Source organism: Caloenas nicobarica, chromosome 3 (genome assembly GCF_036013445.1).
Source record: "Caloenas nicobarica isolate bCalNic1 chromosome 3, bCalNic1.hap1, whole genome shotgun sequence".
Classification (NCBI taxonomy): domain Eukaryota; kingdom Metazoa; phylum Chordata; class Aves; order Columbiformes; family Columbidae; genus Caloenas; species Caloenas nicobarica.
In genome coordinates this window covers 69,757,096-69,770,880 of record NC_088247.1, presented here as the reverse complement: position 1 = coordinate 69,770,880, position 13,785 = coordinate 69,757,096, and the positions used below count along the sequence as shown (strand labels likewise).

At 34.6% G+C, this 13,785-nt stretch overlaps 1 protein-coding gene across 7 annotated transcripts in view; it reads left to right on the top strand.

Moving 5' to 3' along the window:
- The window catches only part of STXBP5 (syntaxin binding protein 5), a 99,970-nt gene that overhangs the window by 67,814 nt on the left and 18,371 nt on the right, over positions 1-13,785 (top strand). For 2 of the 7 annotated variants that reach the window (XM_065631040.1, XM_065631038.1), the window contains exons 19-21: positions 4,526-4,591; positions 8,136-8,195; positions 8,290-8,337. In XM_065631040.1, coding sequence (XP_065487112.1) covers positions 4,526-4,591; positions 8,136-8,195; positions 8,290-8,337 — 174 coding nt within the window. The remainder of the gene's footprint in view (positions 1-4,525; positions 4,592-8,135; positions 8,196-8,289; positions 8,338-13,785) is intronic. The other 5 variants (XM_065631045.1, XM_065631043.1, XM_065631039.1 and 2 more) reach the window with 4 other exon arrangements.

Here is a 13,785-nt window from a genome sequence, read left to right as displayed (position 1 = left end):
AGTTACAGCTCTCTAAGATGTTCGTGAATAAAGTCGTTTTTGATTATGAATATAACTTTTACATGAAATCATGTGTTTTTTCTCGTCTCACGTGTTAATACTAATGATCTGCATGGCAAAAGCATTTTATAAACTTGATTACACAAGTTATTCTTCTGGCTTTTCTGTCTCAAATGTACTGTTAGTGTCTCCGTCTTTCCTTTTCTCATTGCTTCATAAAGGTATGCTGACTGTGGCTTCTTGCATGTGCGGCCTTTCTAACTTATATTCAGAGTCTGTGAAAAAGCTTCGCACCTCTTATATAAGTAAGTCATCTCATGGCAATAAAATATTTTTTTGAACATCTGAATTTGATTTTTTTTTACTTGTTCACTTCCCATAAATATTTTTTAGTCTATTTTAAGTACTTGTTTTACATCTGAAACCAATTTTTAATCCATTGCGCATCTATTGTATTTCTTTTTCATGGCATCTTTAAAAGAAACTTGAAGGAAAAAAAACCATAATAGTCTCTGTGTTTTGTCATTTTAAATAAGTATCAAAATCAAAAGGAGATCCTGTCTCAGAAGTTACTGCTGCCTACAGATCCAAAATCCTACTCACCAGACTTAGTGTTGTTTTGAGATCTGAGGCTAGAAGCTTCCTTTGCTTGGTACCCCTTCTGGCAGAAAAAGCTTCAGAACTCTAATGTTAGATAGTAATTATTAATAATAATATTAACATTTAACATTGTAAAAGATTCGTCTGTTGATTTGTCTAGTACAAATGAGAATTTACTTCTACAAAGATATTGTCCATAGGGATTCATGGAGGTGTCTGTGTTGCGCAGCCCTGTGGGGTTTCCAAGCAGTTTTGAAGTTCAGGCGCCTGTCCAAGGGAGGTAGCCCATCCAGGCTTCTCTGACTTATTCCATCATTCACGATATCCAAAAAGAATGACCTGGAGTTATTTAAAAAGAAAACAAACAAAAAAAAAAAAGAGGTCCCATTCTGTGAGTTCTGCTGGTTTTGTCTCCCTCAACAAGAAAAAAGAACTACATTTCAGATGATAGGCTCCATAGCCAAATATTGTTTTCTGTATAGTCTTCCATCTGCCAAGGGAGAAAGGGAGGTAGGCGTAAAAGAAATGTCTCCCTGTTAAGATGAGACACAACTGAAAACCAGGATGGGCCACTGATTTATTATTGTGAAGGGAAGCAAAAGATGGGCAGAAGTCCCAAAACTGGTTTCTGAAGCCAATGATTGTAAAGCTGAATTTACCTGTACTGTTTAAGAATAAGGTAAAACAAGTTTTGTATGAATGAGTTACTTTCTTAAGCATGCAGCTAATTCTCTTTCCCTCCCCTATCCCCCCAATATTTTGATTAGCTGGAGCTACAGTCTTTTAAAAAATGAAAATAATTTCTATAGAGATAAATATTTACCATTATTTGTAGTTCTTTCAATATGTGTTACTCAGAGTTAAATAATAAAACATTATTGCTGTGTAATTTTCCACAAATAATAAGCCTGTTACATTAAAGAACAATCCTGTGCTATACTGATAGGGTTGGAACTGTAAGAGTTAGAATACTTTCGGATTTTGCATTCTCCCTTTCTTGAACATACCTGTGTTTAGTGTCTTCAAAGATGCAAAGAGTTTATGCTTCCTTGGTTTTGATGTAAAAGATATGCCTTCATTGAATTCTTTGTCTTTAAAACCCTTGTATTTCAGTACTTCAAAATTATTTTTTCTAAGAATAAGACATCTTCAACTACTCTACAGCTCTAATGGCCTTCAGGGAGTACTAGTACTTAATTCATAAAATCTTTCCAGAAAGTACGCATGTAATGTGGTTGTTTTAGAGAGACTGTATTTCCCATTCTCTTTGAGACAGCCACAATGTATCTTAAAAAAAAAATCATAGTATCCTCTGCATGCATTCACACAAGTTCTTCATTAGTTACATTAAGTTCAGGTTCAGACAGCATGAAACACAGCAGCATAATGTTATTGTCCATTGTATCCCAAGATTGACAGAACCAAAAATTAAATTATTTTAATATAGAAGGGAGTAGAAAAACATTTGCTGTTACTCGACCACTTCCATAGGTTTTGCCTAAAATATACAGCAAAAATTGATCCTTCCTCCTTAAGAGCCCTCCTATTCTGTATGCTCTAGCATAAAATGTCTATTTAATACATCATCAGTATCTGCTTACGTATTTATAATTTAGTAAATTACATGTCCTGAGTCAACCAACTGAAAATTTAAACACAGTTCTTAAAAAGTGCAAGATCTTCCCTTCACTTATGTTGCTAGAATATGTATGTTTGTCATCTTATTTTTTTTCTACACAGAAAAGAAATTCAGATTCCTGTCTTAAAGCAGCATTTAGAGATGAGGGTTTCTACAGTACCTAGACCGTAAACTTTCATGTCATAAATCACACTTACTCTTTAGTGGGATAGATCTTAACTAATGCATAAAATTTGTGTATAGGTTTATGATGAGAGAATGTTTTGGGGGTTCTCTGTGGATCAGTTGATATGAGTTATTTGTGAAGATGTATATTAATCAAATTGTAGCAAAAATACTTTTCACAAAGAAATCAGGTATGCAGGTGTGTGACTTCATTCTTGGCTAAAGACTATTCTTGTCAATGCAGGATTTTAGTTTTCATAGGAAAACTAGTGTGAGAAGTTAAACTCTTCTTATGAAGATAAATAATTCAAATATTTATGGGGAGGACAAAATTAAGTTGCTGAACTGTGCGTTTGGATTTGTAGTTTGACTCCCAAAGGAGCATGATCTAGAAACACAACTATTTCTAAATGCACAGTACAGGTTTTTGTCCTGTAGCACTGCTGCTCTCTAAAACTTGTGTTGATTGTTGGGAGAGCAGCACCTGGATTTCTGAGAAATTTTTTTACACAACCTGGTCTAGTACAAAACATTTAGACACCCATGAGTGTTTAAAACTCCAGTGCTTTCAGAGGTCAAATCACACTTTGTTATAGAATATATACCATGATTATCTCATAGTGCTCATTAATTTAATGACAGATAAATAAATTGTGTTGTTCTTTCTCCTGTGTATTGGAAAGATACAGCTTCCACCTGGGATTTTGCCATACATTTTGGAATTGAAATCAGTTCCTGGACTGTTATTGGCGTAGGCTTAACTAAGCCTTATGGTCATTTGATGATTTCACATCAATCCTAGTCATTGAGTTTTGAGGTTCAAGCTGTACATGCTCTTAGTAGTCTTAAAAAAAAAAAAATTATATAAATGAAACTGTGAATGCAATATACTTTTAATGTGTTCCACATTGATATATTTCAGAACTTTTTTCCTTTAAATTATTAACTCCTGTGTTAGCATTTGGAAATTCTAAAGCTTTGATAGAAGAGTAGTGCTGTTCCCTTTGTTGTTGTTGTCTGTTAGCAGATATTTACAAATTCACTAGTGAATGTGTAGAATACAGCTGTATAGGCAGGCTTTGCATGTGCAAGACCTCATTGCCTTAGCTATTACCATTACACTTCTCAGGCTTTTTTACTATTTGAAATATTTGTGTGCATGCAAAAACCTTTCATTTTAACAAATATGCTTAACTTCTACTGTTAAGTATTACAAGCTTGTTTGCATTAGTATCACCTAATGAGGTTTCTGAAGGAAACTTTAGTTTATAAACCTAAAGATGCATTATTAGCCTTAAAATATCAATAAAATGCACTTTTCTTAATTTTAGGCAGTCTTGACTGCAATTTATTGTCAAAAAGGAAAATAGCAGTCTTCAAGGCCAGGTTGGATGGGGACTTTGAGCAACCTGGTCTGTGGAAGGTGTCCCTGCCCGTGGCAGTGGGGGTTGGAACTAGATGATCTTTAAGGTCCCTTCCAACCCAAACCATTCTATGAACATACTGGAATTATTCAAATTATAAGATTATGACACTGTTAAAATTTAGTGACATTCCTCCACACAAGGAAGAGCATTTCCATAAGCACTCTAGAACCTAAATTCTATAGGGGACATCAATAAGGAGTTTTGCTGTAAAATGGACTTAGCAATGCATCAGCAAATACAAAGCTTATCACTGTAACAGTGGGAAAATAATTTGAAAAAGGGCACGGTGTTCTACACATCATACTGCACACATCCTTGTAATTCTTAAAGATCTTTCTCATTTGACTTTCTTTTGCGATTAGACTTTTAATATAATGCTAGGTTTTTTCAAAACGAAGGTGATATTTCTACTTAATATATCTGTAGGATGTAAATAATTAACTGTTCTGATAAGTCTGTCTTGCTGAAAATATGGTGGATTTTGTAAAGTAGTGTATTTTTAAAAGAAAATTTTAGTAGGAAGAAGTGACTACAGACACTGTGGGTAATGTCCAAATTAAAAAAGAAAGTAATACATAACAAATTCAATCACAATTGGCTGCTTTGTAGCTAAAAATAAATGAAATTCCTAAGTGCAGTGGAAGAAAAGATAAAATAGCAGCTTTATTTATTATACACTGGTTTTGTGTTCCAGCAGGTCTTTGTGATATTAATGAAGGTGCAGTGGTACCAGAAGATCGCTGCAAATCGCCCACTTCAGGTAATTGTAACTTTCTCTTCAATCTTCAGTGTCTTATTTGTCCAGAAGATGGCATGCTTTAAGTGAACGTTTACTAGTTAAGTAATTATATAAAACCTGTTGTCTCTCACGAAGTGTTTGAGCTGTCATAAATTTTGCTGTGTTGCACAACTGCATTTTTAAAACAAGGCTGCTTTAAGAGATGCAATAGGAATATGTCATGAAGATGAGTGAGAAGAGATATAGTCTGAAATATTTATGCTTCAGGGAACATACTGCACAATGGAATTTTGAAACATTTAGAAGAGATGCACAAATTCCTGTAACAGTTCATGTGTCTGTTTCAGAGTCCTCAGAAGTGGTAAAGATTATTTATGTAAAAAGACCTAGTTCACTTCTGCATCCTCATAAGTGGTAAACTACTATTTTTCTTTGGAATTGGAGGTCTTTAGAAACTGGTATCCTTACCAAGTAGGAATTCCCTACCTAACACTCCCCCCTCTTTTCTTTTTTTTTTTAATTGCCACTACTGCATGTGACTATTTTAAATGAAAGCTTTAGTAATATGTAATACTATTTAATATTTTGTTTAATATTGGCTAGTTGAGGTTATAGCTATATAAATACTTAATAGTGCATGCCAATATAGTATTCAAGATTAATATTTCACATAGTAGCTAAAAGTTTGTTTATCTTCACCTACTCTGAGAAAACTTCTCAAGTAATAGGTCACTTAATCTCTTTCTTTCAAAGCTGTACTCAAGTTAGAATAAAGGACAAAATTACAGGTTTACTCAAGTACCTAAACTAGTATGTGCACTCTTTGGAATGTAGTGCCAAATGGTAATGAAAATAAGAATCTAATGATAGATTCCTTTTCTATTGTAGCCTGTACCTTTCAAAGCTAAGTTGAAAGCATAACAAAGCAAAATATCCTGTTTGTAGCTCTAGTAGAAATTTTAACATAAATTTTAATTTCTGATTTGACAACTACTGTCTTTTGATGTTCATTTTAAATTCTGCAAAACTCTCATCTGGATCAGTCAATGTCATTTCCCTTTTTTCTATCCCTTAGAGCAAATTTATAATAAAAGCAAAATCTGGCTGGAAATTGATTAAAAGTCTTCACTGAAGATGTGATATCATGACAGACCTGTGTGGTGCTAAGCATTGGCATGCTGAAGTTGTCACCTTCAGCGTCATTTTTTAACGCAGGCATTTTTTGTGGTGTTTAGGATAAAGTGCAAATTTGCTATCTTGTTTTTAAATATCAAGACCAGTGTCTATAAATAACTTGCTATGCAGTGCTGTAGTTCTGGTAAATCGTTTTCTCTGTCAAGATTGAGGAGGCTGATGATAATTCTTACTTAAAGTCCAGCCTAAGGTTAGCTTCTGGTAGACTGCTATAAAGTATGTACACGAGCAACTAATGTGTTGTAGCCCTTAATCTGTGTCCTTTTTTCCCCACCTTCCTCCAGTATCACTCAAAAGTCAGCCCAAATCACTTCCAACTGGAACAAAACTTTAAAACATTATTTAATTTGAATTAGAGGGTTTATGTCATAATTTAGAGTAAAACTCCATTCACTGTTTCCACTGACAGTGTGACGAAAGCAAGGCCAAAGGTGAAAATAAAGGTTTATAAGGAAAAACGCTAAATTTAATAATTTGAACTCCCTCCCTCTTGTCTAGTTTTGTTAGCTGAAGTAGGTTAAAAATGAATGCAATCTAGATATTTCTTTAAGAGAATTGAAAAAGGGGGCAATTTAGAATAGATGGATTCAAATGTTTTAAAAGGAAACAGAATTAGGGGGAATATTCCTAACCTGCAGAAGTAGAAATTAAGCTCAAATTTATGCATTGACTATCTGAGAAGACTGTTTTGAAGTTAGTTCATATTAGAATAAAATCTAGAAGCTTGCATAGCTGAGTATTTTGTGAAAGAGTATAGAATGTCTTAAGTATATGCACGGTACTAAAGAGAAATAAGTCTAAAGTACCAAAAATAGGGAATGGACAAAAGATGGAGGGGAAAAAAGTTGTTGCTTTCCCCTGTAAAATAGAATCTTGAAGTAACAAGCTTGGGCTGTGCCTTGCTTCCCTCAGTTCTGTCCTCTCCTCCCAGCTCTTTGTGGATGAGATGAGATTCCTGGCAGGCTTCTCTAGTTTGCCTTTGAGAAAGGTGCTTGGAGGGAGACACCTCCCTGAAACAGAAATCATTTGGTGGTGGTTGAAGAGAAAAGAGCTGCAGTTCCTTAGGTTTGGTTTAACTTTTGTATCTTCTCTGGGCAAGAGCATTGACTGGAAAGAATTTTGAAAACGGTATTCTCTTTTCCAAGATAAGAGATGACATTTTGGAGAAAGCAGCTGCGCAGTATTGGTGAGCTTGAGATGCAGGACAGATGAGAGATTTGAATAAACTTCTCAGTCTAGAGGCTCTCTAGTTAAGAGGAAAATACACTAGCACAAAACGTTTGCTTGTTATTAGCTGTAAGACTGAAGGATGGGATTGGCAATAGAGTGCATTATTGGCTTTGACTATTACGGATAGATCTGTAAAACAAACCAGCCACTGTTGGGGCTGCTCTGCTTTTGATCAAGTGATCCAAATCTTCCATTTCTTCTGCCTCTCCATGCCCAGGTGAAGAGGAGTGGAACCCAACTTCCATCAGCCTCCTCCAGTGGGTGGTTATACAATTGAGAGGACTGTGAAAGGGACTGTGCAAGTTAGAGTATCTTACAGTTTTAGTAACATAGAGCTATAGAAATACTGTGAAAATGCTAGAGAAATACAACTTTATCTCCTAGTTTTTCTATGGAAGTTAAATAGTAATAAGGTTAGGCTTTGGGAGCTTTTATCTGACCCATAAAACAGTGTATAGCATTGTAAACTGACAAGGTTTTGTGTTCACAAATGTCAATGTTTGCATTTCATTCTTATTTTACACTTCCACAATATACAATCCAGTGAAATCTGACGGTTTTTAGTTCAACTGTGTTCTAATTCGTGACAATGGTAAACTCGCATCGTGGGCTATAGCCACCGCTGGTTTTTTCAGTACTAAGAATTCAGAATAATTGCAGATGGCAGCATTGGCTCTGAGTTGTCTGCAGAATAGTTGAAGAATGGTGGCCCAACAGTGACTTACTGTATTGGAAAAACAAAACAAAACAGCTTGAGTTTATTGTTATGGCAGTGTTCTTTGAAACATAATTTAGGCTAATCTTTGCTGTCCTAATCATGGTTCCAGACACAATCTAGTTATTCAATGTAAACATTTTATTCCATGAGGGGAATATTTCTAGCAATAAACTTGCTGCACTGTTCAACATTGTAGCTCATGTCATAATTTTTGTGATTAATCTCAATATGGCAGAATTTCTGTCATACGAATATAATTTGCACTTTATAGTATCTAGGACAGGTACAGAGAATACCAGTATCAGTATTTGGTGTTTTAATACATCTTTGCATCTTCCTTAAACTCAAAGCATGTATTAATACATTAGTTTTCTGTGAAAGATAAACGTTTGTATATCCATTTCATTCTGTCTTCACTCATAGGTTCTGGTTCACCAAGCAATTCTGATGATGATCAAAAAATGAATAATTTTATAGAAAAGGGTACAGTATTTTTCTTTTCTATAGTCTTATTTTTTTCTCTAGATCATCCTTTGATATACTTGATTGATCTTTTTTATTAAAATATTATTTCCAGTGAAGACCAAAAGCAGAAAGATTTCCAAGATGGTAGCCAATGACATAGGTAGGAACTAGAAAAAATTCTGCTCTATTCCAGTGCCTTATGCTATGCAACACTAACCCAGCAGCAAAAAAAATAAAATATTCAAATTTCAGTGCATTAAGTTATTAATTCTTCATTCTCTATGCTAATTGGCAATTCTGTGGGCTGCTTCTGTACTAAATACACTGGGTACAATCACTTTAATAAAAATAAAGGATATCGATGGTTTAAATTCCGATTTTACAATTGCACCTCTCTGTTTTCTGGATGGGTGAAATTCTAATCCATACTAGGAGTTCAGTCTATGCAAGTCACAACATTATTCCACTACTTTTGCAAAGGTATGCTCTTATTGAGAACATGTGGCTGATTTAATTTCTTTCTTTTGTGTGTTGCATTCATAGCCATATGGTCAGATTTCCGTATGACTATGGTCAAAATAGAGGTAGTATCATGTTTTCCTTTAATCATCTGGAAGAGAACTTGGTCACATATCTAAGTATGTCCTGTTACTGTTCCAGAACTGTATTTACTTTTGTGCATCTAACAATGACACAATACCATACCAGCTCCCATACTTGGATCTTAACAATTTGGCGACAAAATTGCTTTGGAATATGTTGTATGCAGGTAGATTGAACCTTTTAATGCTTGGAATGGAAATTAACTCTGCTTCTGACAACTGGGTTATTAAATAAATGAAGATGAAAGACTGATTTAATTTTGGGAAAGGGACTCTTCTTCCTTAACTGGGATGCGGTTATTTTCATTTCAGAATCATTGTGTTCATGGTTCATTTTGTTTTCATTTAGTACATCATTGCAGGAGGATTTCATTTTATCCCTTTAGTCAGATCAAAAGGTTGAAACTACTTTACGTAGTAAAACCATTTGTAAAATTACTATTTCATAGGTTGTATTGAACCATAGGTTAAGACGAAGGAGGAAGAGATTTATTTTCCTGTAGTATTCCTTTGATTTGCTGTTTGGCAATTTAACTTTTTTCTTAAACCATTAATCCCTTTTAGTTCAGTAATTAAGATGACAAATAATTCAAAATTCAGAGAGATAAATAAGAGTATGACGAAGTCGTCTTTGCAATCTGAGGTACAGAACGAGGAAGAGCAAGAACATGCCCTTTCTCAGACCTAGGTTGAGACCTCCTTGCAGTGATAACAGAAATGTTAGGGAAGATAAGTTCTGAGACACTGGGAGCTGAAATGTAATTCAAGAAAGCAAATGGCTGTCAATAGTATACCATGTCAATTCATCTGTCATTAAAAACATGAGTGTCATTTACACGAGTATTGATTAATATATTCTCCTAAAGGAAATTCAGGCAAACTAGAAACTAATGTTTAGTTCTTCTGAGAAAAACAACATTTAATCTTGTTCATGTTATATCAATGCCTGTTCATGAGAAAATGTTTCCGTTCTGTCTCAGTGTAGCCTTTTCTGACCTTAAGACCACCTATCTTGTGCAAAAAAAAAACATTGTTTGAGTGTGACTTCATCACTTTTTCACTTTCTTCAAAGAGTAATGTTATGGTATTAATAAAACATGCTAATGACAGTTCTGTAGAACGATTGACATCTGTTTCAGCTTGAAGCCTTTCAACTGAAAGTATTGTGAATGTTTTTTACAGCTGAAAAAGCAAAACATCTATTTACAAGTAATGCATTCTTCAGGGTGTAAGTTAAACACAGAGTTAACTGAGACAGTAAGGCATTTGATGTGTAATTAATAAATGTCTCCCAGTCAGCCAGTACTGTGATTTATGTATCTTGTGGAAGTTTAAAGAAATTTAGATATTTGCATTCTGTTAGAGTTTTGAGTGTTTTAATGCCATGTGCTGAATGTTTTGTGTTTTGAGAGGGTTTTTTTCAGTGCCATGTTTCCTTTACTGTATCTAGCATGTTTACTCTGCATGGCTCTTCCTGAACTTACATTCTAAGCTCTTCCACATAAGTCAAACACCTCTTCTTTGGTGTTAATAGTTGCATGGTTTTGCATTTTATTGTTTTAAACTGACTTGCCAACTAAATGTGAATGGACAATGAGTTCTGTAAAATGTGTCATTTACTGTTGTTAACTTGACCATGTTGTATGAAACATTGTTTACCATCAGCTGTGTTCACGTGGATGAATTTGATGTATGTAGCATGGCTGTCATTCTTTGCACTGGCATTTAATGCAATCAATTGAAGTTCTTCCCAATCTTTGACAATGTGTAAAATAACCTGTCAAATAGATTATGAAACAGAACGAGAAGTATTTACATTGATAATTTCAGTTGCTCTTAACATCATTCCTGTGCTTTTTGTCCCATGGGAACAGTGAGTAAGGGGACACTGCTTGCGAAGTGAAAAGTAATTTCGCTTCAGTGGTAGAGCTGTCAAGTGGTAATATAATACACATGCCTTTAGAAATAGGAAGCCAATGTCAATCTCTTACTGAAAATCATGTAGAGACGTCTTCATTTTTACAGATTTGTCATTAGTGACAGTATCACATGAGGATTCTTGCTTTGTTAAAGGATCAAAAACCATCTAAGACTGCAACGATAGCATAAATAAAACAAAATGTAAATATTTCATGTACCAACACTGCTATGTATACTGTTAAGATCAGTTAGTCTTCTATTTTTTCTAAATATTCAGTTGTGAGTGTTCTGTGCTAAGGAATGGGTAGTAACTCAAGTTAAAGACCTATTGTGAATATGTTGCTTTTGGGTCACATTTCCCTTTTATTTGCATCAGAGGTGAACTTTGGAAAAGCTGCAATTGCCTTGGATATGTGGAGATACTTGATTTAACTAACAGTTTCTAGAAATTATAGAAAGTACTGTGATCATTATTAAAAGCAGCTGTTTGTCTTAGGAATGGCAAATGTTTGGAAGTATAAATGTGCTGTGGAATAGTACAGAGAAGTGTACTAAATGTAGATGAGCTTACAGGAAGGAGCATTGGTAGGTAGCATTTAATTTCTAAGGCCATGTCATTTTTACAGACAGTCATTGTGATCCAGCTTCAGCAAAAGCAAAATCTTGAGCTGTTTTATTACTCATACTCTGGTCAGTTAATTATTTGGTATGAAGAGATTTATGCAATTAAATGTATAGCTACAAATCAGGTCAGAGGTGAAGAGGTATTGTGACATCCATGAATGGAAGAAGCTTTAGTAAAAGTGCTTGCAAAATACTGTAGACACTAAGACCTTCACTAACTATTTCAGTAGGCTACATGTCAAATAATTTTCAGAAAATGCGTTTATTTTATGCAGTTTTAAAATTTATAAAGAATTGCAAACAATATTAGTAGGCAGATCTAAGCAGAGCAGCTTTAATTCCAAATTTCTATAATCGCTCCTGTTACTATTAATGTAAGGTTTCTCACATTTGTTACATTCTATGTGTACTCATAAATTTTTCAGACAGTGCTAAAGTCACCGACTGTTAGTGCTGATTTCATGGAATAAAATCTTAAGATGCTCATAATAAGTACTCATTCACGCTAATGCCAGAGTAAGACTGTTTCTTCCAATGCTTTTTTAATACTTTGATCTAATATTGGATAGATCAAGTACATCTTTTCATACATTATCTTTTAAAATAGTTTTATTATTTGTATATATAATTCAGAGATTTCAGCATTGATAATGTATTTCTCTATTTCACTGTCACTGGTTACAATATTCAATTCTTTAAACATCTTGAAACTGGTAATGTAAATCTATGTAGTTGTCAAATAGAGAATAATTTGGGAACTTTGTCTAAAAAATTTCTAAGCTCATGAAAATTTAAGTGAAATGAGCTTTATGTAAAATTTTCTTGTCTACCAAAACACCAAGGCACTTGTTTCCTTTACAATCTTTAGATATTTTAAACTGGTCCCTTGCATAGGGAGTAGATTACAAATCCCTCTGTACGCAGAGGTGTCCAACTCAAATTTCACTGTATAAATGTACAGTCTTAAAATTACATTCTGCCCTTTGAAGGCAACTGCGAGGCTGATGTGGCCCCTGGTGAAATTGAGTTGGACACCTCTGCTCTATAGCATTCAAACTGATGTGCTATACATGGTTAAGTATCAGCTCAGGATAACCCACTGCAAATAAAACGTTACTATTACTGTTAAGTTACAGCTTCCTATTGATAGTTCAGTCATGTCTCAGCCTTCAGGTTTTCTTCATTGAATTGGCTGACCCTCCTATGCTGAAATATAACACACTGTGCCAAGGTAACTCTTCATATTTTAATACCTGCCCCCTCAAGCCTGATCTATGAGAAATCTCCGAGAATCCAGAGTTTTGGTTTTGGACAGTTCTCCAATATCATACCTTTATATGATGCTTAATTATATTTGTTAGCAACAGAAAGAATGTGTATGTGCCTGTGTATGACTCTAGGTTTTATAATTTAGAGGAGTATTAAACGTAGGTCTAAACACAAGGAAAATAGTCATCGTTGCCTTGAGCAGCAGTGCAGCAGGTGGAACAAAACAGCTCCTTGGTCTCTGTCTCCTTTTCTCACACTAGCTGAAGGTTTGTCTTGGCTGTAAATGCTTCAGCCACCACCACCACCAGGAGAGGTATTAAACTCTGATATGAGAGCTGGTCCTTGAACTCAGCCAGCCCCAGCAGGAGCAGCCACCATCACCTTTGCCCTGTTGTGTGACTGCAGTAAAAAGCCTGACCTTGAGCCCTCTCTCTGTAGATGTCCAGCATGTCTTTTCCGTTTCTCAGATGTATATGTTTTATATTGTAGAAGTTGTCTAGCATGTTGCTGGTTTTCATCTGAGGCATAGCAAAACTGAATTTTCCAAAAGTATTGTAAACCATAAGCCAGATATGAATACAAGCAGGTTTTTTTATTATACTAATAACATTATTTAAAAACAGCTTAGCTGGTGAAATATTCTATTTTCTTATTGCATCTTTAGCCACTTTTTTCTTTAAACACAAGATGGCACTACTGCTATTTAAATAGGTTCTTGTTTCCTATTTACTTTTGAAGTATAGAAGGTATTGGCACATTGTTTTGAAATGTGATTTTTTTTTTCTGTGTAGCACATTAATTCAACAATTTCTAGCAATTATATTCTTTTTAACAATTCATGTACCTTCTTGTCCTATTAAAGAGTTTTAAAGTCACTGTTTGTAGAAAATGTCTTGACAAATTTGGTTTACCTTATCCAGCTAGTTCACACAGCTGGCCTTTCACTAAGGAACAAAAAAGCTAAAACTGTGGATTGATTCTTAGAATCCAACACATTTGCCTGTACTTGTTGTTACCTGCTCTGTTACCTAATATCTTTTCTTTTTTTGGTCAGTTTCTCAGAGTTATTAAAATTGCCTGTTAAGCATTTCTATTTGAAAAGCCGAAAGTGACCATTCTAGTCTTCAAAGTGACTAAGTTAACTAATCATTGCTAGTATTCATACATGGTAAAAGCTGTGAAAAGCCAAGAAT